Raw genomic sequence first — 25,843 nt, 5'->3', positions numbered from 1 at the left:
CCCTGTCTCGTGGACTAACTGTCCAACTACCCCCACCTACAAATGAACCCCAGGACAACAGTATCCTGGGAACCAGAGCAGTGAGCCTCTAAGGGACACCGTCAGCTCACCTTGCTAACACTCGGTGCTGGCGGGTGCTGGTGTGTGCTTGTTTGTGCTGCTTTCTGTATGTGCCCTTTTGTGTGCCACACTGGCCTAGCATCACACCAATGTCACGCTACTGCAGAGTGACGCTGCTTCTCTGGAAGCCCCATTTGATCTGAGGAAAGCAGGATTTTTTTTTTTTTTTAGATAGTCCCACTGTGTATTCTTGCCTGCCCTCAAACTCACAGAGATCCACCTGCCTCTGCTTCCCAGGTGCTGGGATTAAAGGCCTGTGTCACAATTCCTGGCCTTGGAAATTCTTTAACCAAAGATAAGCCCCAGGCTGGTCCCTGCCCACCCTCAACTACTCTCCAAGGGACAAGCTGGGCTGCCCCTGCCAGCTTCCCTCGCACTGAGTAGATGCGTCTCTTTGTTGCTGTTGGGGTTTTGTTTGCTTGTCTGTTTTTTGTTTTTTTGTTTTTTTCAGTTTTTGAGACAGGGTTTCTCTGTGTAGCTTTGGAACCTGTCCTGGAACTCATTTTGTAGATCAGGCTGGCCTCGAACTCACAGAGATCTGCCTGCCTCTGCCTCCTGAGTGCTGGGATTAAAGATCTGTGCTACCACCGCCCAGCTGTTGGTTTTTTTGAGACAGGGTTTCTCCATGTAGTCCTGGCTGTCCTGGAACTCGCTCCGCTCTGTAGACCAGGCTGGCCTTGAACTCACAGAGGTCTGCCTGCTTCTGCCTTCCACCTGCTTGGATGTATCTGCTAACAGTGAATAGAGGCCGCATTGGTCACATGTGGCCCTTGTGGAAGAAAGAGGCAGGAAAAGAGGAGTTCCCCAGGGGAGCCTGAGAGGGCTAGATCTCATCAGGGCTTGGGACACACGGGCCTGTGGGCGCTGTCTGGAAAGATCTGAGGAGACAGGGCTTGGCCTCGTGGGCCTTACAGACCCCTCCAAAGAAGGGCTTGACCTGTGTCCGAATATGAGGCTGGGAAGCAGGGGCAGGTGTCCCCAAGAGTCTTCCCAGGTAAGGGGTAGGGCAAAAGCCCATAGCGCCCAGGGAACTTGGCCCTCAGAGCCCCCAAGGGGCTGTCCTCCTGTAGGGCCTCTTCCCTCACCCCCTGACCCGACCATCTCTGTGTGTGGGAGATGAATACCAGGACTGTTAGGTCTCATCCTCAGGCAGTCTGGACGCCCTCCAGGCAGGCCAGGCACAGATGGTGTCCCACCTGCTCTGCGAGTTATGTTCCCGTCGCTGTGGTGAAACACCTGGCAACTGGAGGGAAGGAACCGTTCGTGTGGCTCGTGGTTTGGGTCCACCCTGATGGGGAAGTCATTGCATCTGCAGTCACTGCAGATCGTGGATGCTAGGGATAGACTGGTCCAGGGTGGTGGATGCTGGCGGTTGACTGGTCCAGGGTGGTGGATGCTGGCGGTCGACTGGTCCAGGGTGGTGGATGCTGGCGGTCGACTGGTCCAGGGTGGTGGATGCTGGCGGTCGACTGGTCCAGGGTGGTGGATGCTGGTGATCGACTGGTCCAGGGTGGTGGATGCTGGCGGTCGACTGGTCCAGGAAGCCGAGGTGTCCTTGGTGCTGTGCTTCACTTCCTTTGTTTTTTTGAGACAGAGCCTCTCAGTGTAGTGTTGGCGGGCCTGGAACTCACAGAAATCTGCCTCCCTCTAGCTCCCGGGTGCTAGGATTAAAGGTATGGGCTACAATGCCTGGCTCCTGGCTCCCTCCATCCTTGACTTCTGCAAATTGGGGCCTCTTTAGACCGCTGCCAAAGGCTCCAGCCCCAGCAGCCTACTGCATGCTGGGTACTGGCCCCTATGTCCACTCGCAGTTCCACTAAGCACTGTCACTCAGTCCAGGACCCTAGTACACACGTGCTGACTTCAAAACTTTACAGGCACTGACCGCATATGCTGTCGCTCAGAGCCTCAGCCCGGCTCTACTGCATATGCGCGGTCACTTTGCTCTGGCTCTACCCTGGCACTCTCCTACCGTTCTCTAGCTGCTATCCAGGCCCACCTACATGTGCTGTCACTCATCCCCCTAGCCACGCCCACAACTCACCCCCCCCCCCCACACACACACGTGCTGCCACTCAACCCTAGCCCTGCCCTGACTCCGCCCCAGCCCCGCCCCACGGCACACGTGCAGTCCCTTGCCCTGCTGCCCTGAGCACTTGTGCTGTCACTCAGACGGGTGGTTCTGGCTCTGGCTCTCCGCGTGGGGGTAGAGGCCGTCCCACTGGCTCTTGCCCTCGGCTCTTCTTCGACCGACCGCTGTCCCAATGGGTTCTCCTCTGCTCTTCGCCCTCGGGCTTCTTGCCCAGGTAAGCTTCTGAGCCCTGTGGCATCCCTGCCTCTAGCTATAAGATAGCTTTGTCGGGGGCCACTGGCCCTGAGTGTCTTAGGGGGCCTGAGAACTGCTGCCTGCAGTGTCCAGGGTGGGCCACACTCTCTGGTGCATTGTTGGAAAGGGGTATCCTGTGCTTAGGGGCTTCCAGAAAGAAGGTGAGCCACCTCTCCTACACACAAGTAAGCAAGATGGTTTAAGACTGGGATGCATTGCTCCGAGGCAGAGAACACCATGGTCTAGAGCTGCCTCCTTGGAGCCTCCCAGAGCCCGAGGTGGGCAGTTCAGTTTGGAAGTGACTACAGCTGCCTCCTTGGAGCCTCCCAGAGCCCGAGGTGGGCAGTCTTGTGAGATCCTTGTATTCCAGAGCATGGGGCAGGGAGATGGGGCAGGAAGCCATGGGATCCGTGAAACTCCGGCTGCGGCAGGAGGGGTCTTTGTCCCTGGTTGGTCTTGGTGGAGTCTGAGTCCCTGCCCCATGGTCCTGGTCAGCTGCAACTCAGCCCTCAGGACCCAGAGCAGCCCAGCACACACTCAGTTTACAGCGGCTATAGCCTGACCAAGACAGCCACTGGGCCTCTGTGTCCACCTGGAGATGGAGTTGCCTGTGGTCCCCAGATCCTTCCGTCCCTAGTACCCCGTCTTCCTAACATGGCACAGGGAAATGTAGACACAGCCCAGGTCCCCAATATCTCCCGGTGTTGGCCCTCCCCAGACAAGTTGCTCAATGGCCCTGTGCTAGGGCCAGGACAGGGGTATGTGGGTTCTTTGGTCCCCTGCCAGGGTCCCCTGCCACAGAGATGGCAATGTGGTGTGGACAGCCTCTACGACTCGGAGACAACAGGTGGCAAGCACAAAGAAGTGCTGTGGTTTAAGAGTGGTCAGCCAGCACTGTGTGTGTGTGTGTGTGTGTATGGCGGGGGGGAGGGGTCCCATCCCCTCTGAGAACCCTCTCCAGGACTTTCTTGGTCCCCTCAAATTCCCACAGTCCTTGCAGCTCTGCTCAGGTTTCAGTCCCTGGCAGCTGATGGGAGCCTGGCCAGGACGACCCTCTAGCAACTGGCCTTGGGGCGTCAGCCCTACATCTCTCCGCACCTCCACCCCTGACCTTGGGGGGACCCTAAGACCCCACACCGGACCCATCAGAGGCTCCCCACTGGCTGCAGCAACATTCTTTACCAGCACCCCCAAGACTGGGAGCTTGCTGAGATCACCCTGAAAGCCCCCCGAGTTTCTTGCACACCCACTGCAGACTGGATAGTGCTAGGTAGCATCCTTCTTCCCCTCCCTCCTCAAGCCCCCCTCTCTGTCGCATCTGGAGTCCCTAGAAGTCAGGTGGGGGCAGGGACCAGCCCCTGAGGCCTGGCCTCTTGAACTTACTTCAAGACAGCACTCAAATTACCTCCAGCATGGGGGACTCCTCCGGCCTGTCCCCCTGCCCCATGTATGTGCCCCCCTCCCCCACACTACTCAGCTTTCACCCCTTTGGGTTTCTTTTTGTTTTAATTTTTATTTTATTTTTTAATTTTTGAGACAGGCTTTCTCCATGTAACCTTGGCTGCACTGGAACTCACTCTGTAGGCCAGGTTGGCCTCAAATTCACAGAGATCCACCTGCCCTCTGCCTCCCAAGAGCTGGGATTAAAGGCGTGCGCCACCACCACCCGGCCTGCTTTCACACTCTTACCCACATGCATGGGTCCTGGGATCCTGCCTCCCCCTTATGGGGGTTTTCCCTGGTCATACTGGCCCAGTAACTCTGTCTTGGGCTCCTCGGGTTGGGGGTGAGTGGTGGGTTCTACACAGATTCACACCTTGCTCCATTGTCTCCCTATCCAGGTTCCCCCTAAAATCTAAACTCCCTTAGCTGGGTGGGCACACACTTTTAATCCCAGCACTCGGGAGGCAGGGGCAGGCAGAGCTCTGTGAATTGGAAGCCAGTCTGATCTACAGAACGAGTTCCAGGACAAGCTTCAAAGCTACAGAGAAACCCTGTCTCGAAAAACAAAACAACAGCAACAACAAATCTGAACTTCCTGAACTCTAGGGCAGCACAGGGGTTAGATTGTGTTGAGAACTGCTCCCCATCACCACCAGGCCTATATAATTCTACTGCTCAGGAAGTTGAAGCAGAAAAATCCACAAGTTGACAGCCAGCCTGGGCAGTCAATATATGGATTCCTTGCCTCTAAAGAAAGTCAAAGCAGCCTGGGATGTAAGCAGTGGTAGAATATTTGCCTAGCCTGGTTGAAACTTGGGATCTAACCTCAGTATCACACACAACAATACACTCTTCATAAAGCTGACCCCCTTCCCCAGTCCCTGCACTTGGGGTTCAGTCTCTCTAGTTGCTAGTCCTGATCTGCATTGAGAAGGAGGACAGATGGTCCAGAGATCTCCGTCCACTGAGTGGGCCTACTTCACTTTCATCTAGGGACCAAGGAAGCCACATGGCCTCTGAAGGAAAGATGGGCCTCAGCGGTACCTTTGGGGACTGTTCACTGGTGCTGGGGAAAGGGCCTCAGCTCCATCTGGTCCAGCCTGCAGTCGGCAGTGACTTGGTAGCCTAGAGGGAGGCGGCTTGTGGTTCCGAGTGAGCGTTGTACCCAGTCTGTGCTGTCAGACAGGCAGGGCTAGTCTGATCAGAGGGAACAGCTGCCTGTCTGCCCCCTCCTCACTCCCTGATGCCTGCAGCAGCTGGACAGTGTGGTCCCACAGTGGGAATGTGGGGCCATCCTAGGCCCGGCCAACAGCTGGGCTCATTCCTGGCATGCTGGTTGTCCAGGAATGAAGTGGCTGTGGATTCCAGCCTGTGGGAGGTGTGCAGGCCTGAGAAGCCTGTGGAGAGTCAGTGTAGGGGTTTCCTGTGCCCTCCACCCCCATCCCAGGCCATTAGCTCTGCCAAGATGGAGCAGACACCTTCCTCTCATGGCCAGAGCACTTGGGACTTCCCAGTCAATCCCATCCCCCTGTCCCCAGAACCTCTGTTCAGGATCGTACGGTAGAGTGCGGGAGAACCGGACACTGGCAGTGACTGACGCACATACTTCATGCATGGCAGAACCCTTATCACTCTGCAGCTCCTTGGGGTTGGGGGTCAGGAAAGACCCCAGAGGGTAGCTGACTTAGGAGTTTGGTTCAGATCAGTGGCCCTGGATGGCCCGAGGAGCCTCCAGACTGTTAGCTGGGTTGGTTCTTGCTCAAGAGCAGGGCTGGGATGAGCTGGGACGCATTGGGTGTCTACTGTGGAGAAAGAATATATTTCCTGTCCAGCTTTAGTCTGACAGGGGACAGAGGAGTAGATCAGTGTGGGAGTACCTGCCCACGAAGTCACCTTCCAGGGACCTCCGTCCTTGTCCTCTGTCCTGGATGTAGGGGACGGATGAGCCGCTGGGGCCACATGGCTTTGTCCTAAGCACTGGATGTCCTAGCTTCCCAAGGCAGCCCCCAGCCTTGCCTCCTGCCTGCCACATCATCTGGGGAGGGGGTTGGGTGAGAAGATACAGGATGGGCTACTCAAATGCCTCCCAAGAGCCGGAAGCTGGCTGTGGCCTGCCCGTTGGTCACCCACTCATACCGTTGCAGCCTCTGATCTGGGCACATGGCCCTGCCAAGGCACTGTGGTTCTGTGACCTCATGAACTTGGGCTGTGGACAGGCCAGAGGCTCCAGGTTCCCAGGCTTTGCCTTGACCGCCCTGCCTTGACCACACCCAGTCACTGCCAAGCCCGTGGGTGCTGGCTGGAGCAGCTGGTGGAGGAAGCAGGACTAGGAGGAGGGTGGGAGGTTTTCCCAGGCCGCAGGGGCTTCAGAGAGCCTGGGAACTCCCATTCTCAACAGCCTTGCCCAAAACAGGACAGGCACTACAGATGGCATCTGCCTGTCGTACCTCTGGTGCCAACTCTGCCTGTGTGGCTTTGGGCAGATGACTCAGCCCCTCTGACCCTGTCTTAGAGCTATGAGTTAAGGTGCCCCCCCTCTGCCATCCTTAGATGTCACAAAGAACCCCAGATCCCAACCCACATGCCATCCTGAGGGGAGGAAGATGAAGCCAGACTTCCCCCAAGGCAACTCTCAGCCACATCTCAGGGTCTGCCATCGAGCTCTGGCAAAAAACGCTCCTGTGTCCATGGAGGCTGTAGCCCTGGTTCCCATGCCAAGCAGGCAGGTGTGTGCCTGGTAGGAACACCACTCTGACCTAGAAGCGGCTATGGTGCTGGTCTTGGCAGGTTCTAAGGCCAAGCTGCCATCTGTGAGGCTAGAGCTGCCTAGGCAGAACTCTGGCCCCTCCAGACTCATCCTCCTCTTGAACAGGGTCCTCTGCTCCCTGGACTCTAGGACCAAGTGAACGATGGGACTTTACTGTGGGTGACCCTAGTTGCCGTGGGGGGCTGTGGAGTAGGTAGCTGGGGAGCAAGTGCTCCCATCTTGACTACTGCAGTTGGGCTGGGGAACAGGACAGGAGAGTGGAGCCTGAGCCAGAGCCTTTGATCTCAAAACAGGTACCCACAGGGCCAGTGCCTTCCTGGGCCTTGGCTGTCCATGTGCGCTGTAGGAAGAGACACAGAGAGGCTGAAATCCAAGTGGCCTCCTGGCTGGCTGGCCGCTCCCTCCCTGCTGCCCTCAGAGTGCCAACACCCCCAACCAGCCACTGCCAGGGATCCAGCTGAAGGGGAGACTAAGCTTAGTGGAAGCGGGGGTAGGGAGAGAGTGGGTAGCTAGCTGGCAACCCCACAAGGAGGGAAGCTGTCTGCTCTGCCCAGAGTGAGCAGTAGACTGCCATGGAACTGATGGGAGCTGATAGACTCTGACAGAGGAGGTGGTGCCCCTATGGCCCAGTCCTGCCAGCAGGACTCCCTGCGTGTAAGTGCTGTTCACACAGCCCCCCCCTATATATATATATATATATATATATATATATATATATATATATATATATATATATATATATGAATTTTTTGTTTGTTTTTTGGTTTTTTAAGACAGGGTTTCTCTGTAGCTTTGGTGCCTATCCTGGAACTCTCTCTGTAGACCAGGCTGGGCTTGAACTCACAGAAATCCGCCTGCCTCTGCCTCTGGAGTGCTGGGATTAAAGGCGTGCGCCACCACCACCTGATTTTTTTTTTATAATTTTTTAACTTTATTTTTATGTGATTTGCCTGGTGCATGTGTGTGTACCACATGCTTGCAGTACCTGAGGAGGCCAGAAGAACATGTCAGATCCCTTCCCCACACTGGGCCTGAAGTTACAGAAGGCTCTTTAGCCACCATGTGAGTCCCAGGAACCGAACCCTGGTTCCTCTGTAAGAGCGATAAGTGCCTTTAAACATTGAGCCATCTCTCCAGCCTCCACATGACCTTCTTCCAGAGAGAAATTGGCTGCCTGCTTTCTGGTCCCTGCCTGGGCCTCTCAGCTCCCTTGCTTGGAATAGAGCCAAGTGGGAGCTTCCTTAGGTGTGAGCAAGAGTAAAGCTGTGGGGGGGGGATGTCCTTGGGGAACCTGATACCAGCCCACCTGTCATTCCAAGTGGAGTGGCTGGGAGGGAAAGTGACCACACTGAGGAAAGGGCCGGGCTCTGGCTGTGTGGGAGCCATGCTGAGGGTGGGGCCGGCACGTTCAGTGCTGTGTTTGGAGCACCTGTGTGTGATGGCTCTGCCCTCCACACTCCCAGCCCTGCTCTGTCCTGAGGACTATCCAGGACTCCCCCCCACACATGGATAATCCCAGCATCTGTCCCAGGTAGGGAGGGGGTGACCTTAAAGAGGGAGGCATTTGAGGCACTTGTATGTAGAGAGTATATATATACACTCAGGTGTGCGTGTGAGTGCGTGTGCGCACACACACATCCTTGGGAAGTAGAGGCAGGAGTGCAGGGTCATCTCTAGCTACAGAGTGAGTTTGAGGCCACCCCGGACTATATAAGATAAAAACAAAGAACAGAACAGCAGTCTGAGCCGAGGGCAGTTGAGATCTGAGCTCCTCCCACTCAGGGATCTGCTACTTCCACGTGGCAACCCCTACTGACAGTACATTCTCATACAGGCACCCTTGGGTCTCATCCTTGCTAAGGCTGGCCATAGTTCTGATAGCTGGCATCTGGATCTGGTACTGTATACAGCAAAGGCAGCTGCTGGCCCAAAGCAGTTACATTAACTAGAATGAGACTACATGGAAAACACAGCTGTACTTTTCACATTGCTTCCTGAGACTGCACCTGTGGACAGGACAGTGTCTAGGAAAGCACCACTCTGTAGGACAGAGCCTGTGAGGAGGGAAGTCACCAAGAGAAGGCCTGTGACAGGCAGTAAGACGCCCAGCAGGTTTCGGATTTGCCATCTAAGATCCAAGTGTGTCACTAGAACCTACATAGTGGAAGGAGAGAACAAAATCCTGCAAGGTGTCCTCTGACCTCCACACTTGTCCCTCTGCCCCCAAAACAACTGTAAAGAGAAGGCATGTGACTAGCCCTGAGGCGGTGACTGAAGTCTCCCAATCCCCCTGCCCTTGGCTCCACAAGGCCGGCCAGCAGGGAGTCTGAAGGATTGGCCCCTTTGCTTGCCCTTGGCCCTCCCGTGGGACCAGGGGAGTGCAGCTATGGACAGCTATGAATGCTGAGAGCATTTCCAAACCATGCAGTCCCTGTGTGCTAGAACCCCCCATGCCCATCACTTCCACAAATCCTGCCAGGCTGTGGCCCACCTAGCATTGGCCTGACAACCTCCCAGCACCCTGGAAGCATACGGCTGCCCTAGGCTTTGTTCCTAGTCAGCCTGTGCTGTGGACAGTGAGGTCAACACATGGCCAACATCCACACCCGTCATGGCAGCCTCGACCGGGCTGTGCTTTGGGGTGAGGGGTCTTTCAGAAGTACCAGTGGAGCCAGTGTTCACAAGGGTGTCCCCAAAGTCCTCAGATGACAGGTTCTCATCGCCTCTCCAAATTAAGGAGTGGAACAAGGAAGAACTGGAGGGTGGAGCACTCAAGGTAAGATCCATCCCCAAACCACGGATGGAAGTCACCTGTGAGAACCAGGTCGGGGATGCCTTGGGGAGCTGCTGTGTGGTCTGTCATTTACTTGATAGACAAGTCTCTTCTCCAATCTGTAGTTTCACCCTCTGAGGGGTGGGGCTATCTGCAGTCACAATCAGGTAATGGCGGTGGGTCTGGGAGAACGGGGCTCAGTAATGCGCCCTCTGTGCTTAGAGACTTGACTTCCTCTCCTGTCTGCAGCCACACAACCTCCAGACACTGCTTTTTTCTCTTGAGTTACATTTACTTATTGTGGTGGGAGCATACACGTTTCATTTGAAGGCCAGAATACAACTTGTGGATATCAAATCTCTTTTTACCACGTGTTCTCCAGAGATGAAACTCGGGTTATTTTTTGGGAGTGAGTCTCTTTGGATACCAAGCCAAGCCGTCTCTGGTTCAGCTCTTCTAGGCAGCTGCTGCCTGGGTGATGAGGAGGAAGAGAGTATCCCAAGAGTCCTGGATTTCCAGAACTTTGATCCAGTTATGAAATTTATCCCTTTTTCCCAGCCACCCCCTTAGTTGAGCCATACAGCAAGCCCAGGGTCACCCTGTACCCCGAGCAGCTCTGACTGTGTCCCAGCCCAGTCCCTGGCCTCTGAAGAGCTTGTCTTCCCTGGCCCTCCATACCCCTAATCCTGGTCACAGACATCAAGATTCCACTGTAAAACACGGCTTAAATAAGCTCCTCGTTGTCCTTGTCTGCCTAGGGACCTGGCAGTTCAGACATTCCTTCTGCGAAGCAATATTGAGAAGCTGGATGAGGTGCCCTGAGCACATCCCCTCCCTGTTCACACCGCAGGCCATAGGAGAGCAGCCATCCCCTCTTGAACTCCCTGGCCCTGTTTCTGGAAGTGTCTGAAATCAAGTACCAGGCCTGGTGGCAGAGGGAGGTTTCAGACACTAGGTCCTACTGCCCTGGGTGGCTAGGGTGAGTCTGTGTAGGTCAAAGTTGGACACAGGTACTTAGGAGCCCCTCCGCTCATGTGGCCTCTTCTGATAAGAGCAGGCACTTGTGACATTTAGGCTGTGAGGCTGAGGAAGGACACATGCCATTTCTCACCCTAATGCAGTGACCCTACTTCTACCTGAGTCTCTGGCCCCACCAGCTGCTGAACATCCTCCTGGCCCTCATTCCTAGGAAGCAAGGGGGCACTTTCCTGGGCCCTGTTGGCACCTGACCTCACAGGGACCTCAGAAAAAGTGCAGACCTTCACATTGCCTCCAGCTAGCCAATAAACTCTACTTCTAGGGGTCAGATTATATTGTGGACACAACCTGTTTTCTGGGCTCTAGTCAAGGAGAGGAGACAGGTGCATGGGAGAGGAAACACCCGTATGAGAAATTTGAAAATTAAACACCCCAGGATGTGACTGCCTAGGCCCACATAGCTTATACTCTTCTGTGGTTACACTACCAGAAGGCATAGGGCCCAACCACAGCCCCAAGAATGATGTCACCCTGGTACCCCTATACCCTGTATGACTGTGTCCCATCTGTATTTAGAGCCTTGGCCTGCCCTGGGCACTCCCTGAGCCAGAGCCCAGCACCCTGTACCCCTGGCGTCGGGGACCAGCCCCAGGCCGTGTGCGGAGAGCCTGGGTCATCCCACCCATCAGTGTGTCTGAGAACCACAAACGCCTCCCCTACCCACTGGTGCAGGTAAGGGAACGGTGGGAGGGGGCATGGGGTATTTCCTCGTTTCTTAATGATCCTCTTGGATCTGGGCATGTCCCCAGGCTATGCGCCCCTGGAAGACATATGCTTTTTTTATTCAGCAGTACGAGTAAACCTGGGACATCAACAATCAGCCATCTGCATACTTGGAGTGTAACTGGCTACCGGGCCCAGGATGCTCTGGAGCAGGGCTTGAGTTTAGGAAGGGAACGTGTTGGGCTTCAGAGCCTAGGACCTTTGCTGGGGAAGAACATGAAGGTGTCGGGGTGCCCTCTGACCCTCACTAAGCCCCACTCCTGTCCCACAGATCAAGTCTGATAAGCAACAGCTGGGCAGTGTCATCTACAGCATCCAGGGGCCCGGCGTGGATGAGGAGCCCCAAAATGTCTTCTCCATCGACAAGTTCACGGGGAGGGTGTACCTCAATGCCACGCTGGACCGTGAGAAGACGGACCGCTTCAGGGTAGGGCCTGATTGGAAGCTGGGTTCCTTCCTCCTCCTCAGGCCTCTGCTCCCCACCTGACAGGCTCTAGGTCAGATGCTTCTGAAGCAAGATCTGGTCCCCATAGGGCCCACATCTGAGGATTCAGTGTTTGAGGCCTTGAAGTAGGGCTGGGTGTTCCTCTGGAGGCGAGAGCATCTTTGCAGCTGCTGAGCTGACATGACAGCCAGCTCTCCCTGGAGCCACCAGGTGGTGGATAGGTATATCATAAAGAATTCCCAAATAGTGTTACCATCAGCAGCAAAAGATGATCTCCGAGGTGTGATTGGCCACCAAGGGGGCCTCACTACCATTGCAGTGTTGGGGTTCAGGAAGGGAGGTAAGAGTCACACTGAAGTGTGCCCAAGGCCAGGATATGAGCCCAGAACCTCCTTTGGGTTTTCTGCAAATAGTTATCTGCCAGACTGAGATGTAGGTGCTTGCCTAACATGTAAAGGCCCTGGATTCCATCCCCAACGTGACCAAATAAATAGAGCTTTCCATAGTGTTACAGACCTGTGATCCTTAGGAGGCTAAGATAGATGAGTTTGAAGTCAGCCTGGGTTACAGATCACAAACCTGGTACAAAACTAAAACCAGGTAAAATCATGAGGAACCCGCGTATTGTAGCCAGGATCCTGTGGGCTGCATCCTATCTGTCTGGAGGCAGGGTAGTTCTCTGCCTCCATTTTTCCAGGGACCAAAGTTTTTTTCTTTTTTCTTTCTTTTTTTTTTGGCAGGGGAGGAGGGTTGGTCTGAGATAGCTTTGGCTGTCGTGGAACTTGCTCTGTAGACCAGGCTGGCCTCAAACTCATACAGATTCGCCAACCTCTGCCTCTCAGGTGCTGGGATTAAAGGTGTGCACTACCACTGCCTGTCTCAAGGATTTCTTTGACATCCTTGAGACATTCTTCCAATTTGAGAGACTGCTATGGCCTTCCTACAGAGGAATCTATGAGACGATTTTCTTCTTAAGTGTGATTCACAATGTCTTCCTGTGTATCTCTAGCTGGGCTTGAATTCACCTTCTGCCTGTCTCTGCCTCCTGAGTGGAAATTCTGTCATGCCTTTCTCCAAAAGGAAGCAGATTAAAATGTCCTAAGCTCATATGAAACCCTGCTCCAAAAAGTAAAATGACTTAGGCTAGTCATAGCTCAGACAGACCTCTGTAAGTTCAAGGCCAGCTTAGTCTACAGAGTTCCAGGCAGCAGGGTTCATAGACCCTGTCTAAAATGAAGAAGGAGTCGGGCGATGGTGGCGCACACCTTTAATCCCAGCATTTGGGAGGCAGAGGCAGGCGGATCTCTGTGAGTTCAAGACCAGTCTGATCGACAGAGCTAGTTCCAGGACAGGCTCCAAAGCCATAGAGAAACCCTGTCTCGAAAAACAAAAAACAAAAAACAAACAAAAAAAAATGAAGGAGCAATGTGGTAAATTTTGAAAGAAGCCAAAATCACAGAGTAAAGGAGATAAACCCAGAACCTTAGTGAGTAGATCACTTCATTGACGAGATGTTCAGTGAGTGGCCTGGCAGCCAAGGAGAGACGGTGTAGCCTGTATGCTGGGAGAAAGCAGGCTCCGTTCAGGGAAAAGGTGCTTGCCCACGCGTATGCTCCGTCCCATGTGCCCATCACCTGTGTTCAGCCCATGGGTCCTTGCTGTTCCTTCTGCATGGCTTTAGGAGTCACATAGCCAGCCCTTGCCTTCTGTTTGGACAGCTAAGGGCCTTTGCCCTGGACTTGGGTGGCTCTACCCTGGAGGAGCCCACGGACCTGGAGATCGTTGTGGTGGACCAAAATGACAACCGGCCAGTCTTCCTACAGGACGTGTTCAGGGGCCGCATCCTGGAGGGTGCCATCCCAGGTGAGCTGGGTCTTCAGAAGGTCCAGGTGCAAACTAGAGATGCAGCTGCCCCTGCCCCTCTGCTCTGCAGTGCGCGTTTGCCTGGCATGCCAGGTGAATCTCTATGCACTGCAGAATTGACAGTTCTAAACTCATCCAAAGGGTCGAGTGTAAGGAAGCAATCTCCTTCATACTTCCCATGTCAATATGGATTTGACCTTCAAACCCTGTCTCAACGCCATCCCCACCCCCCAAAAAAGAATTGACCTGCACAAAAAGCTTCCGGGTGTCTGTGTTCCAGTCTTTCCTCTCCCTTTCATGGTGGTGAACTTTGCATAACGTGAAGCTAAGCTTTTCAGGGAACCGTTCGGTCCTGTCTAATGAACCCACGGAGCCTGAGCTTACCCCAGTGCCGTTTTCGTCCTCCAGAGGGAACTCCACAGCCTGGAGCAGGGCCTCCTCTGGCTGCTGCTTCAGGTGCAGTTTGATCTCAAAGAGCCCAACCTGTTGTGACTGCACATATATGTGAACCCAGCACTTGGGAAAGGGAGCCTGAGAGTTTAAGGTCGTTTTCAGTTACCTGTGCAATCTGAGGCCAGCCTTGGCTACATGAGACTCTGCCCTTTCCTCCAAGGACCCCTTCAAAATCATACACCTGTCCTGGCCTTCCTCAGGCAGGCTGGCTGGGCAGGGCCAGGCGGAGCGCTGTGCCCACTCCCCCTCCCTTCCTCGTTGCCTGCTCCCAATGGTTCAAACCTGGACTGGGCGAGGGTTTCAGGGAGCCTGAAGCACACGAGCAGCAGAGTCCGGCCCTCTTGCCCTCAGGTTCATCCTATCCCATCTCATTTGCCCATTTGTCAAGAGTTAAAGTAACAGTGTGCTTAGAGTCTTTATTCTGGCCTAATTCCAGACTTACTGAAAAGCCAAAACTAAAGCCCATTGCAGGGACCTGTTTATCTGTTTAAACTTTTTTTTTCTGTTTTGTCTTCTCACTCAGCTGCTTGACTGTGGACTGGATACCAAATATTCTTACAATGTCAGTGTGTTCTGAAAGCTCTCTGTAATTACCAAAGTCAGGAAATACATGCGCACCCCCCACCCCCACCCCTGTCTACTGGCATCTACTGACCTTATCCAGTTGTAATTTCCATAATAATGAGTCTGTAAGGACAGAGAACCATTGGGTCAGGTGTTCTAGTCCTGCAGCCTTTCCTTCCTTCTCTTTACCAGACTTTCTACCTCTCCTGATCTTGCCATCTCTCCCTGTGTGCCTCCCACCTCACCAGGTCCACACAGTGTTTGGCCATTACAATCCCCTGGGACAGAGTGGCCTGCCCGCCCTGGAGCTGGTCCCCCGTCACAGGGAGGGGCTGGTGTGCCAGTGGATAGGGGGCTGGGCTGACCCCAGTTCCACCCCAGTCGTGGTGAGCCACAAGTGGTTCTTCTGGGTGTTTCCATCTCTCTCTGCCTGGCCAGCAAGCCCAAGGAGAGTTTTCTAACCCCCACCCTTCCCAGCAGAGGTTGCTCTTGAAGACACCGGAAGCGGCCTCGGCTCTGCTCCAGCCCTCTTCAGAGGGCAGGGAAGGCCTGACCCCAGGGCACAGACATTTTTACACAGTCCTGGTCCAGACTGCATGTCTCTCATTATGCCTCAAGATCCCCCTTCCAGCTTCAGCTCCTTACAGAGTCCTTGTGGCATTTTTTTAGTGCCACAGTCATGGGCTAGAACTGTCGTTTCCCCCGCCCCACTACCCAGGCAGCTTTTTATCATCCTTTGGGCCCTTCTCCCCACTGTATGTAAATGCTGATTTTCTTCTGGGTAGACGTGTAGCGTTGTATTTCTTTTTATTATTGTGTATGTGTGTGAGTGTCTTATCTGTATGCCATGTACATGCAGGGTGCTTAGAGACCAGAAGAGGGCATTGGATCTCTTGAGACTGAAGTTAGGATGTTTGTGAATCACTAGATGACGTGACTCTAGCGATTAAACCTGGGCCTCTGCAAGAATAGCTAGTGCTCTTTTCTCTTTCTCTTTTTCTTTTCCTTTTTTTTTTTTTGTTTATTTTGTTTTGTTTTTCGACACAAGTTTTCTCTATAGCTTTGGAGCCTGTCCTGGGATTCGCTGGCCTCAAACTCACAGAGATTCGCCTGTCTCTGCCTCCCCAGTGCTGGGATTAAAGGCGAGTTCCACCACCGCCCAGCTAGCTAGCGCTCTTAAACTCCAAGCCATTGCTGTAGCCTCTGGAGTTGTGATTCTTGTTCTCATAGTCTGATGTTCCGTGCATCTGGGAAGTGTTCTCATATCTGAATATACACACATCTGGACATGTGCACATGTGAACACACATGTGAACTCATTCATACCTGTCTGAGTCACAGCACACTGGTTCCAGCTCCTGGTGATACATCTGCTTCCAAATCAGCTCAGGGTGCCTTGCCCCCACCACGCTGCAGCCCCTTCTCTGATGGGGGAGTTGACTCCTCACACCTATATTTCCTTACCTGTGTGTCAGAGAACACTCCCAGAGCACAGGACTGGGAATCTGAGTCCCATGACCAAGAACTTGCTGGAAGCATTGTCCTTGACTTCAGCCTTGGGGCCAGTACTATGCTGAAATTACCCAGCCATGGAGGGGTTCCTGTCTGTATAAGGTAGGCCTGAAGCAGGGCATCCAGCAAATGATATCACCCATGAGCAAGCCAAGCCCTGAGACACAGGGACCCCAGAGCCCTGTCCTCTCACCCTGACCCCCTCCACTGCCTCAAATTTCTTACCTCTGTTCTGGAGGGAGGGTCAGACCAAATCTCTTCTGAGGGAAAAGCGGGCGACAGGTGAAGAGGACCCACCCGCCAGTGGCACCTTCCCAGTGGCCACCACTTCTCTACAGGCAGGACCTTGAAGGATGCTGGGTACCTGCTTGGGTCTGTACCCACGTGTCTGTGTATCCTTCACCTGGGTAGGTATGACCCCTAGGGTTCAAGGCTGTCTGAGGTTTCCAGTGGCTTTAGTGTTCCGACCGGGTACATTAGCTCCACGTGCTGACCTGGCATCTGGTAGAAGACCCGTTGGTTCTCTGCTGAAATGCTCCTGCAGTGGTCAGCCTTGTATAGGCAAGACAGTGGGAGAGCCCTGGACTGGAGGCTGCCATATGCCGTCAGTGACACACACAGTCGAGAAAGCAGGCTATCTATCCAGTCAGTGCTTACAGTGTCAGACCGAGGGAGTCTGTGCACATTGGGAGCACTCTGCTCCAACTGGTACCTCACCCCATCTGCCCCCATGGTGGACCACATTCTCCTGTCCTCCCTAGGCACCTTCGTAACCAGGGCTGAGGCCACGGACGCCGATGATCCAGAGACAGACAATGCTGCTCTCAGGTTCTCTATCCTGGAGCAGGGCACCCCTGAGTTCTTCAGCATTGATGAGCATACTGGAGAGATCCGCACAGTGCAAGTGGGGCTGGACCGTGAGGTGAGGCAGCCCCAGGGAAACGGAGGGCCCTGTTCTCCACAGCTGATCCCCTCAAGCCTCAGGGCTGATCACAGGGCAGTGCCTTCCCACCTCTCAGCTTATGTTGTGATTATTACTCTTACCCTGATCCTTCTTTGATCATGTTCTAACCCTCTGGGCCAGTCACTTATGCCTAAAGACACCTCTGAGGCTTGCCTGTGCGGCTGCACCAGGGTATTCCTGTCCCAGCCACTGATGCGGCTTCCTCAGCCGGCCATCTGCTTACTGTTGCCCCTAACTAACATCTGACTTTTCTGGTACCACAACTGACCTCTTGTTCACTCACAGGTTGAGGCAGGGGCAGATGCAGTAAGGGGCAAGCTGTAGGTGGCTCAGCTGCTGTCCTAAAATGGTTGTCTCTAGGTATCACATCTGAGTTCATGTCACATTGTCCCCCAGGTGGTTGGTGTGTATAACCTGACCCTGCAGGTGGCAGACATGTCAGGAGATGGCCTCACTGCCACAGCCTCAGCTATCATCTCCGTAGATGACATCAACGACAATGCCCCTGAGTTCACCAAGGACGAGGTGAAGATGGATGGTTTCAGGGCTGGGGGAAGAGCAGTGCATGAGTAGGGGGCCTGAAATAGAGGGGCCCCAGGAACACGGATTACATGTGAGGTTCCATAGAGAGAAGCAGCTACACAGCCCAGAGTAAGTCTCCAGGCCCCTTGCTGTGTGAGGAGGATAGTTGGTCCCGTATCCAGGAACAGCAGGCTGGATCAGAAGCTCGGGAAAAGACAGACCTGTGAAATGTCCTGTAGTGAGCAGCGTAGTTAGGCCAGAAGCAAGGACAGGCACCCTGGATCACAGGGCCGGGCATTCTGACGATTCCAGTTCCCAATCTGCCAATCTGGTGAGTGACTGGTGCTGGGCTCTCCTAGTTCTTCATGGAGGCTGCAGAAGCTGTTGCTGGAGTGGATGTGGGACGGCTCGAGGTGGAGGACAGAGACCTGCCTGGGTCCCCTAACTGGGTGGCCAGGTTCACCATCCTGGAGGGTGATCCTGATGGGCAGTTCAAGATCTACACAGACCCCAGGACCAATGAAGGTGTGCTGTCTGTGGTCAAGGTGAGCCGTGCCGCTGTCGTGGGCATTCCCCTCAGCTAGAGTCTACCACAGGCATCTTCCTGCAGCTTGCCCTGGGTTCCTCACTGGTAGAAAGGTGCTGGCTAACCTATCGGTACACTGCTAGTACAGGATGGACTAGGTGCTGACTATGGGTCTCCGGCCAGACTGGGCAGTAGGAGGCACCCACAAAATGCCATTACTGCAGCCTTCTCCTTCCTTATTAGTTAGGTTCACATTTTTAAGTAAAATTATGCACCAGCATGAGTCCCGTTCCTACCCAGAAGCAGGTATAGATATAATATAGGCACAGGCAGTCGCACGTGTGGACACAGATGCATTTGAATGCTGGTGCATTTGAAGATTTGTTGGAAGAAACTGGTCAGACAATTTGAGGCAGACTGGAACTCTTAAGGGAGAATTTCTTGCATGCTGCTCCCAAAAACCTGCATAGTGGAAGACCTCTGTGAACCAAGATGGCCCCTCTGCTTAGTATCAACTGGCTTATCCACCTCATAACTACATACAAAAACTGTAGTCCAACAAAACCAAATCTTGAAAAAATAAGTTTAGTGATAAAATAAATAAATAATTAGAAAAAAAACTGTAGCCATTGAGTAACACATGAAACTGCCATACCACACCCAGCAAATTCATACCTATTAATATTTGAGCCATGCATAATTTTTATTGTGCCAAGATTTAAAGGGGGGGAGGAAAACTGGGTTGTTGGGACAGGCCCAGGGACAGAGTCTCCAGAACAGACATCTTGGCACTTGGATTTCAGCTGTGTCTGCCATCCTCCCACAGCCCCTGGACTATGAAAGCCGTGAGCAATATGAGCTCAGAGTGTCTGTGCAGAATGAGGCCCCACTGCAGGCAGCTGCCCCTCGGGCCCGGCGGGGCCAGACCAGGGTCAGTGTGTGGGTTCAGGACATCAATGAGGCTCCAGTGTTCCCAGAGAACCCACTGAGGACGGGCATAGCCGAAGGAGCACCTCCAGGCACCTCCGTGGCAACCTTCTCTGCCAGAGACCCTGATGCACAGCAGCTGCAGAGAATCAGGTGGGATGCCCTGGGGTGTTGGGGGTCGGGGAGAGGGATCAGTGGTCCCATTCCTGTGGAGGGTACATCTGGATTCTGAGGGTGAAAGAGAATTGGTGGGGGGCCTGTGGGGTATTGAGTCCCTCGGATACCTATGTGCATGTGGATTGACCACACCCCACAGGGCAGGGCTGGGCTCCAGTAAGGACACATGGTCCAAGACTGATCTTAGCCAGTCTCTGACTGCTGACCTGTCCGTTTTCGTGGGCCCTTGTTTCTGCGAGAGCTCCCGGTGCTGTAAGTTCACGGCTAGTCTTGAGTCTGACACAGCGTCTCCATGGTGCTAGGTTCTAAGCAGGGTGAAATGCAGACTACCTGTTGCCGAGGGGCACTGGGCAGGAGCATGCCTCATGTGCAGCTAGGCCAGATAACCAGCTTCGGAACTTGGTGGCTGGCAACATGGCTCAGTGGGTTAAGGTGCTTGCCACCCAGCCTGACCATATAAGTTCATTTCCTGGAACCGACCTGGTGAGAGGAGAGAACCAGTTCCCACACATCGCCCTTTTACTCCTCGTGTGTCATGGTGCTGGCGCAGGTGCACACACATGGGTGTGTACGTGATAATCAGTGTATATATGATATGTGGCCCCATGTCTGGGTGTGTTGGGTGGGCCTCCATCCCACTTCTCCCCTCCCCACCAACAGCTATTCCAAGGACTATGACCCAGAAGACTGGCTGCAAGTGGATGGGGCCACGGGTAGGATTCAGACCCAGCGAGTGCTGAGCCCTGCTTCACCCTTTCTGAAGGACGGCTGGTACAGGGCCATCATCCTGGCCCTGGACAATGGTGAGGGAACCCCTGCCCTGGGTAGCATCTCTGTCCCACAGCCCAGCACTTTCCTTTGTGGACTGACAGGGCAGCTTATGAGCTCTCCCTTCCTTCCAGCCATACCACCCAGCACAGCCACGGGCACCCTGTCCATTGAGATCTTAGAAGTCAACGACCATGCCCCTGCACTGGCCCCTCCGCCATCCGGCAGTCTGTGCAGTGAACCAGACCAGGGCCCTGGCCTCCTCCTGGGTGCCACGGATGAAGACCTGCCTCCGCATGGGGCCCCCTTCCATTTCCAGCTGAACCCTAGGGTCCCAGATCTTGGCCGGAACTGGAGCATCAGCCAGATTAACGGTGCGTTGCCCCATAACCCTGGGACCTAGGAGATAAGCCAGCCAACAGAATGTATTGCCGTGACTACATCCTTGGGCGGGGCCGGGTTTACTTTCCACAGTACTCAATGGGTAGTGGAGAAACCGGCACTCAGTGACTCTGGTACTCTCTGGGAGAGAGCGGGGTTATTGCGGAGCTTCTGCTGACTGCTGCACCTTCTGCAGTGAGCCATGCGCGCTTGAGGCTCCGACATCAGGTCTCTGAGGGCCTGCACCACCTGAGCTTGCTGCTCCAGGACTCCGGGGAGCCACCCCAGCAGCGAGAGCAAACGCTGAACGTTACCGTGTGTCGCTGTGGGACTGATGGCACTTGCCTGCCTGGGGCCGCTGCACTGCTAGCAGGAGGTGTGGGCGTCAGCCTGGGTGCATTGGTCATTGTGCTGGCCAGCACTGTGGTCCTGCTCGGTGAGTGCAGGTCCTTGGTCCTGCCCTCCCTCCTGGATCCCTTCCCCACCCCAAGTCCTCTAAGCGCCCACACTGCAGCCAGTCTCTCCTGCTTCCATAGTTCTCATCTTACTTGCTGCGCTCCGCACGCGGTTCCGGGGACAGTCACCTGACAAGAGTCTGTTGCATGGGCTACAAGAGGACCTTCGGGACAACATCCTTAACTACGACGAGCAAGGAGGAGGGGAGGAGGACCAGGTAAGGAGACCGAAGTGATGGTTTAGACACACGGATCCCTGGAAAGGAGCCCCTAGAATGCCCACCAGCCTCCTAGAAGGTCTGGCAACCAGGCGGTCCCTACTCTATCTGAACTTAACTGCTTACTGGCTTACAGGACGCTTATGACATAAACCAGCTGCGCCACCCAGTGGAACCAAGGGCCACCAGTCGCTCTCTGGGCAGGCCACCCCTGCGCCGAGATGCCCCCTTCAGCTACATGCCACAGCCACATCGAGCACTCCCGACCAGCCCATCTGACATTGCCAACTTCATCAGTGATGTAGGTGCCCTGGGGTTGATTACAGAGTGGACACATGCACACTTGTGTGCATACATGCACACAGACACACACATGTCCAGACCCTGCTTCCAGACCTCATGCTGTAGGATGTCAGGGGGTAAGCTCACCAGCAGGACCCTGGCCGAGCCTTAGGAAAACAGGAGAGGGTGGGTGAGCGGGTTGGCCAGGCACCTTTCAAAGGCTGTGGGTTGGAGCAGGACATGGCCAGCCAGCACTGGCCATGACACCCGTTTCCCGTCGCTCTGTGAGGCACACACACCCTTGCATGTTGCGTGACCTCTCTCCTTATGTTTACTATGGTGAGGTGTGGGCAACACATGCATTGCGGCCATCTGGGCAAAGCATCAGTTTGAACACTACATGGATGAGTATTGTGTCTTCACAAAAGATGATCAGAGTGCGGGGTGGATGGCAAGGTTGGGCCACGCAGGGAATGTCCTGCCCACACCGCCCAGAGAAAGTTCCGCAGACCAGGGGTATCCCTGGGGGTGGTGAGCCTGGTGCAGGTATTGGCAATGGAGATACTGCCTCTGGAGGAGGACAGATGCTTTTTTTCTCTGTAGCTTTGGAGCCTGACCTAGAACTTGCTCCGTAGATGAGGCTGGTCTCGAACTCATAGAGATCTACCTGCCTCTGCCTCCCAAGTGCTGGGATTAAAGGCGTGCACCACCACCTCCCAGCTTTGAGGCCAGATGCTTAAGGAAGGGCTACTGAGAGGCTGGGGATGGAGGAACACCTATATCAAGGAGATTGCTTCTCTCCATGCTGATGGGGAAAGGCTGGAGGTAGCAGAACCTTATTTGCTAGCCCAATAGGTACTGGGAGATATTCTGCACCTGCCCCACCCCTCTTAAGAGAGGTTCCCATCTGGTGCAGTACCCAGGGCAGATTTAGCCTTGGCCAAGACTGAGCACAAGAAGGCTCCTGGCTTGCCTCTGAGTGGTCCTGAGGTCTATGTGGCTTTCCCACAGGGCTTGGAGGCTGCGGACAGTGACCCCAGCGTGCCTCCCTATGACACAGCCCTCATCTATGACTACGAGGGAGATGGCTCTGTGGCAGGGACACTGAGTTCCATCCTGACCAGCCTGGGAGATGAGGACCAGGACTATGACTACCTCCGTGACTGGGGCCCCCGCTTTGCCCGGCTGGCAGACATGTATGGGCATCAATGAAGAAGCAGAGTCAAGAGCAGATGTGTTGTCTGGACATGGCCACTCTGTCATAACCACATGCTGGGGCGACATCTGTTGGGGTCCTGCCTCAACGGAGTTCACACGTTACAGGGTAGGGGCGTGTGGGTTAGAAAACTAGATAGGAGGAACAGAGAGATGAAAAAATACAGAGACATAGGGTAGAACCAGGAGGGAAATCCAGTAAATATTGAGTTCATCTGCATTTATTTTCTATATGCTTATATACACCAAATCCCAAGTGGGGGAGAAGGCAAAAGATTGCTTTAACATGATACAAATAAACAGAGCAATTACTTGCTTCAATACTTACTTGAAACATCAAGTATTCTGTTTTTTAGGCAGGACATACAGTGACTACACCTTAGACCAAGCATCCTGTAGGCAGCCGCTCCCTGGGTCAAACCTCCTGTTATAGCCTTAAAGGAGCAGGAATAGGCTTAAATTCTCTGGCCTTTGGTCAGGGTGGAGTGGATCCATCTCTATGGACCACCTTAATATCCAAAACATCAAATAAGCACACCATGGTCAGGGTATCTTGTTTGTAGCCACTTTTAAGTTGGATTTCTTGTCAATAACCTTGACCTTCGGTCAAGGTGGAGCAGACCCACCCCTGTGGCCCCCACATGTTCTTCCGTTTTTAATTTATTTAATAAAGCCTGTGCTTCTGCTACAGGACAGACGACTCTGCCTGGCTTAGGCGTCTTCTTCTGCTTTCCAGACTTACCTGTCATTGGTACATACATCACGTACACCCTGTCTTAGGTTGCCTGGGTGGAGAAAGGTCTTACCATCATTGACTACCATAATCTGCTAACAAAGGGAGAGTGCCTCTCTGGGTGCTGTGCACCTTTGAGCCAACTTTCTGTCAAGAGAGTTAATCATGTGCCAGCAGATAATGCTGTAGGATATACCTGCTCCAAGGGACACAATATCTCCAAATAAAGGTGTGGAGGATGACCAACATGGGATGGCCTTTTAAAATTGGTCGAGGATGTCTTTAACAGTTTCTAGCTGCATCAAAATCCAAATTTGTCTTATGAAACATATCAAATCTATGAACTTTTTGGCATCATGTCAGATTTTTCTCAAACTCTAACTTTTTTTTTTTAACCACTAACACCTTCATAGTGAACTAAAGCAGTTACAAACATCAACAGGTCAATACCATAATTCTGTTAATGGCAATTAACAATAAATACACATTTTGTCAAATCACAGTTCTCTTAAATCCACTCCAATCAAAGGACAAGAAAAGGTTTCTGTGATGGGTGAGCTATGAGTCTTTTTCCTCTCCTAGCCCAACTGCATTGCTGCTTTTAACCTTCAAAGATAAGTCTGAACTGTCCTAGTCTCCGAGGAGCAGCGTCATTCCTTTTTCTCTCTGAAGAGGGGTTCAGTCACTCTTTGCTTCCATAATAGTGTTCCGTTGGTTTAAAAGTCTCTCCCCTGCCCCCAGGGGAAATTTTCTAAGGTCTCAGTTTTCAGCTCTTTTATTTCAATCAGCAGATTTTACACCATACTGGCAAAAATGAGTTCTGTGTCCCAAGATATAGTATGAATAAATTGCCAAATATTCAGTAAGTGTTCCTGGGCCAGCTCCAAGGTAAATAGGACTCACCGAGTCCAGTAGGTCCACCAAGAAGATGGGAATCACCAGCCATCATCACCATCTTCCTTCCCTTCTCAGAGTACAGCATGGTGACAGAGGAGGGTCAGGATCGCAGGTTCAGAGATCTCACTCCACACCAGTGGCTGTGATGTCAATAGGGCTGGCATCCTTTGCTGTGAACACCAAACAGGACATGTCATGCCTCATTCTCCTGTGAAAAAATACAGACGTGCCCTCGACCCCATAGTAAAACAGGGTCAGGTCCTTTCCATAACCCAGTGCAAGGATCTTTCCATTTTGCTTTAGCGATGGTCACTCTGGGTCCGTCATGCCAGAATCTGTCCATGGCAGATTGCACAGGTATTCACATCCAGGAAGTTTGGAGTAAAAGGGCATGATTTAAGGCATTGTGTGGCGACTGAAGGTATAACTCCTCCGTCTTTATCTTTTGAAGTTGAGTTTCTTAAGGAGCCATGGGCATGCTCCATGATTCCTTGTCCTTGAGGATTATAAGGAATGCCTGTTTTATGTTTGATATTCCATTGGGAACAAAACTGCTGAAATGCTTTGCTAGTGTATCTGAATCCATTATCCATCTTTATAAATTTAGGGATTCCCATATATAAAAAACATTTTAAGCAATGAGTTATCACATGTTTAGTGGCTTTTTTAGTCTGTGCAGAAGCCATTAGGAAACTTGAATATGTATTGATTGTCACATGCACATATCTTAATTTGCCACAGTTTGCAATTTGAGTAACATCCATTTGTCATAAATGATTAGGAAGCAGGCCTCGAGGATTTACTCCCTGATGAGGTACAGGTAAATACTGTGAGCACATATCACATTGCTTAACAATCTGACGAGCATTTTTCTTTGTTAATTTGTTTTTTAACTCTTGTACTATTTTGATGATGTAAAGCCTCTGTATGAAAGCAGGAGTCTAAGGAGTGGGTGGGAATAAACACACTATTCAGCAGACCGTGGGTGACCAGCGCTACTCTCACCAGAGTGCCCAGCGTTCCTTGCCTCAAGTCTAGCCTCAGGAGGGGCCTCCAGGCCTTGCTCAGCACAGTTGGTGGGAGGGAGGGGGCAGCAAGCACAGACCTGGTGAGTTCAGAGTGAGTGTGCATGTGTGTATGTACATGGGGGAGGAGCAGAGGGGCAGGAGCGAGGTCCCCTCCAACCCCCAGATCCAGACAAAAAGAGGACTGAATTCTACAGCTGTCCTTATCCTAGGGGTCTGACCAGAGCGGAGACCAAGCACTGATTACACTGATTCCTGGTGTGTGTGTGTGTGTGTGTGTGTGTGTGTGTGTGTGTGTGTGTGTGTGTGTGCCTTATTGTTAGTTACACCTGAGCTAGGCATTTGAAATGCTCAACCATGGCCTTTGTCCCAGTTTATAGGGGCTGCCGGATAGGATTGTGCTACTGGGAATGTGGCCAGATAGGGGAGTGATGGATGAAGTGGGTGTCCTTCAGCGACTGGGATGGCCCCCAGCTGTGACTCTGCAGCCGCAGTAGGAGTCAGTGCAGGAGGATAGCTAGGGAAGCAATGGTCATGTGTTTTCTGTGCCTGTTGGTGAGAGGTGTCCCCTTGGGAAAGGGCACTAGAGTACAGCTGGTGGCTTAGATGACACACTACAATCTGAGTGTAACTGTAAGCGTAATCCTAGGGCCTCAGTTTCCATGTCTTAGTTACTGTGCAAATTTCTGTGAAGATAGGCTGGAGAGATGGCCCAGAGGACCCCGG

At 53.1% G+C, this 25,843-nt stretch overlaps 1 protein-coding gene across 1 annotated transcript; it reads left to right on the top strand.

The window, feature by feature from the left end:
* The first annotated feature begins 2,288 nt into the window (after positions 1-2,288).
* Cdh15 (cadherin 15) lies at positions 2,289-23,620 on the top strand. The gene is made up of 14 exons (XM_057754269.1): positions 2,289-2,426; positions 10,984-11,139; positions 11,462-11,617; positions 13,354-13,498; positions 16,789-16,949; positions 17,388-17,516; positions 17,873-18,058; positions 18,866-19,119; positions 19,804-19,946; positions 20,046-20,285; positions 20,489-20,728; positions 20,829-20,965; positions 21,102-21,266; positions 22,259-23,620. The coding sequence occupies exons 1-14, from the start codon at positions 2,385-2,387 to the stop codon at positions 22,457-22,459; spliced, it is 2,355 nt and encodes a 784-aa protein (XP_057610252.1). The 5' UTR covers positions 2,289-2,384; the 3' UTR covers positions 22,460-23,620.
* The last annotated feature ends 2,223 nt before the right edge of the window (positions 23,621-25,843 follow it).

Source organism: Chionomys nivalis, chromosome 21, assembly GCF_950005125.1.
Source record: "Chionomys nivalis chromosome 21, mChiNiv1.1, whole genome shotgun sequence".
Classification (NCBI taxonomy): Eukaryota; Metazoa; Chordata; class Mammalia; order Rodentia; family Cricetidae; genus Chionomys; species Chionomys nivalis.
The sequence above is the reverse complement of the archived record's forward strand: the minus strand, read 5'-3'. Positions and strand labels throughout refer to the sequence as shown.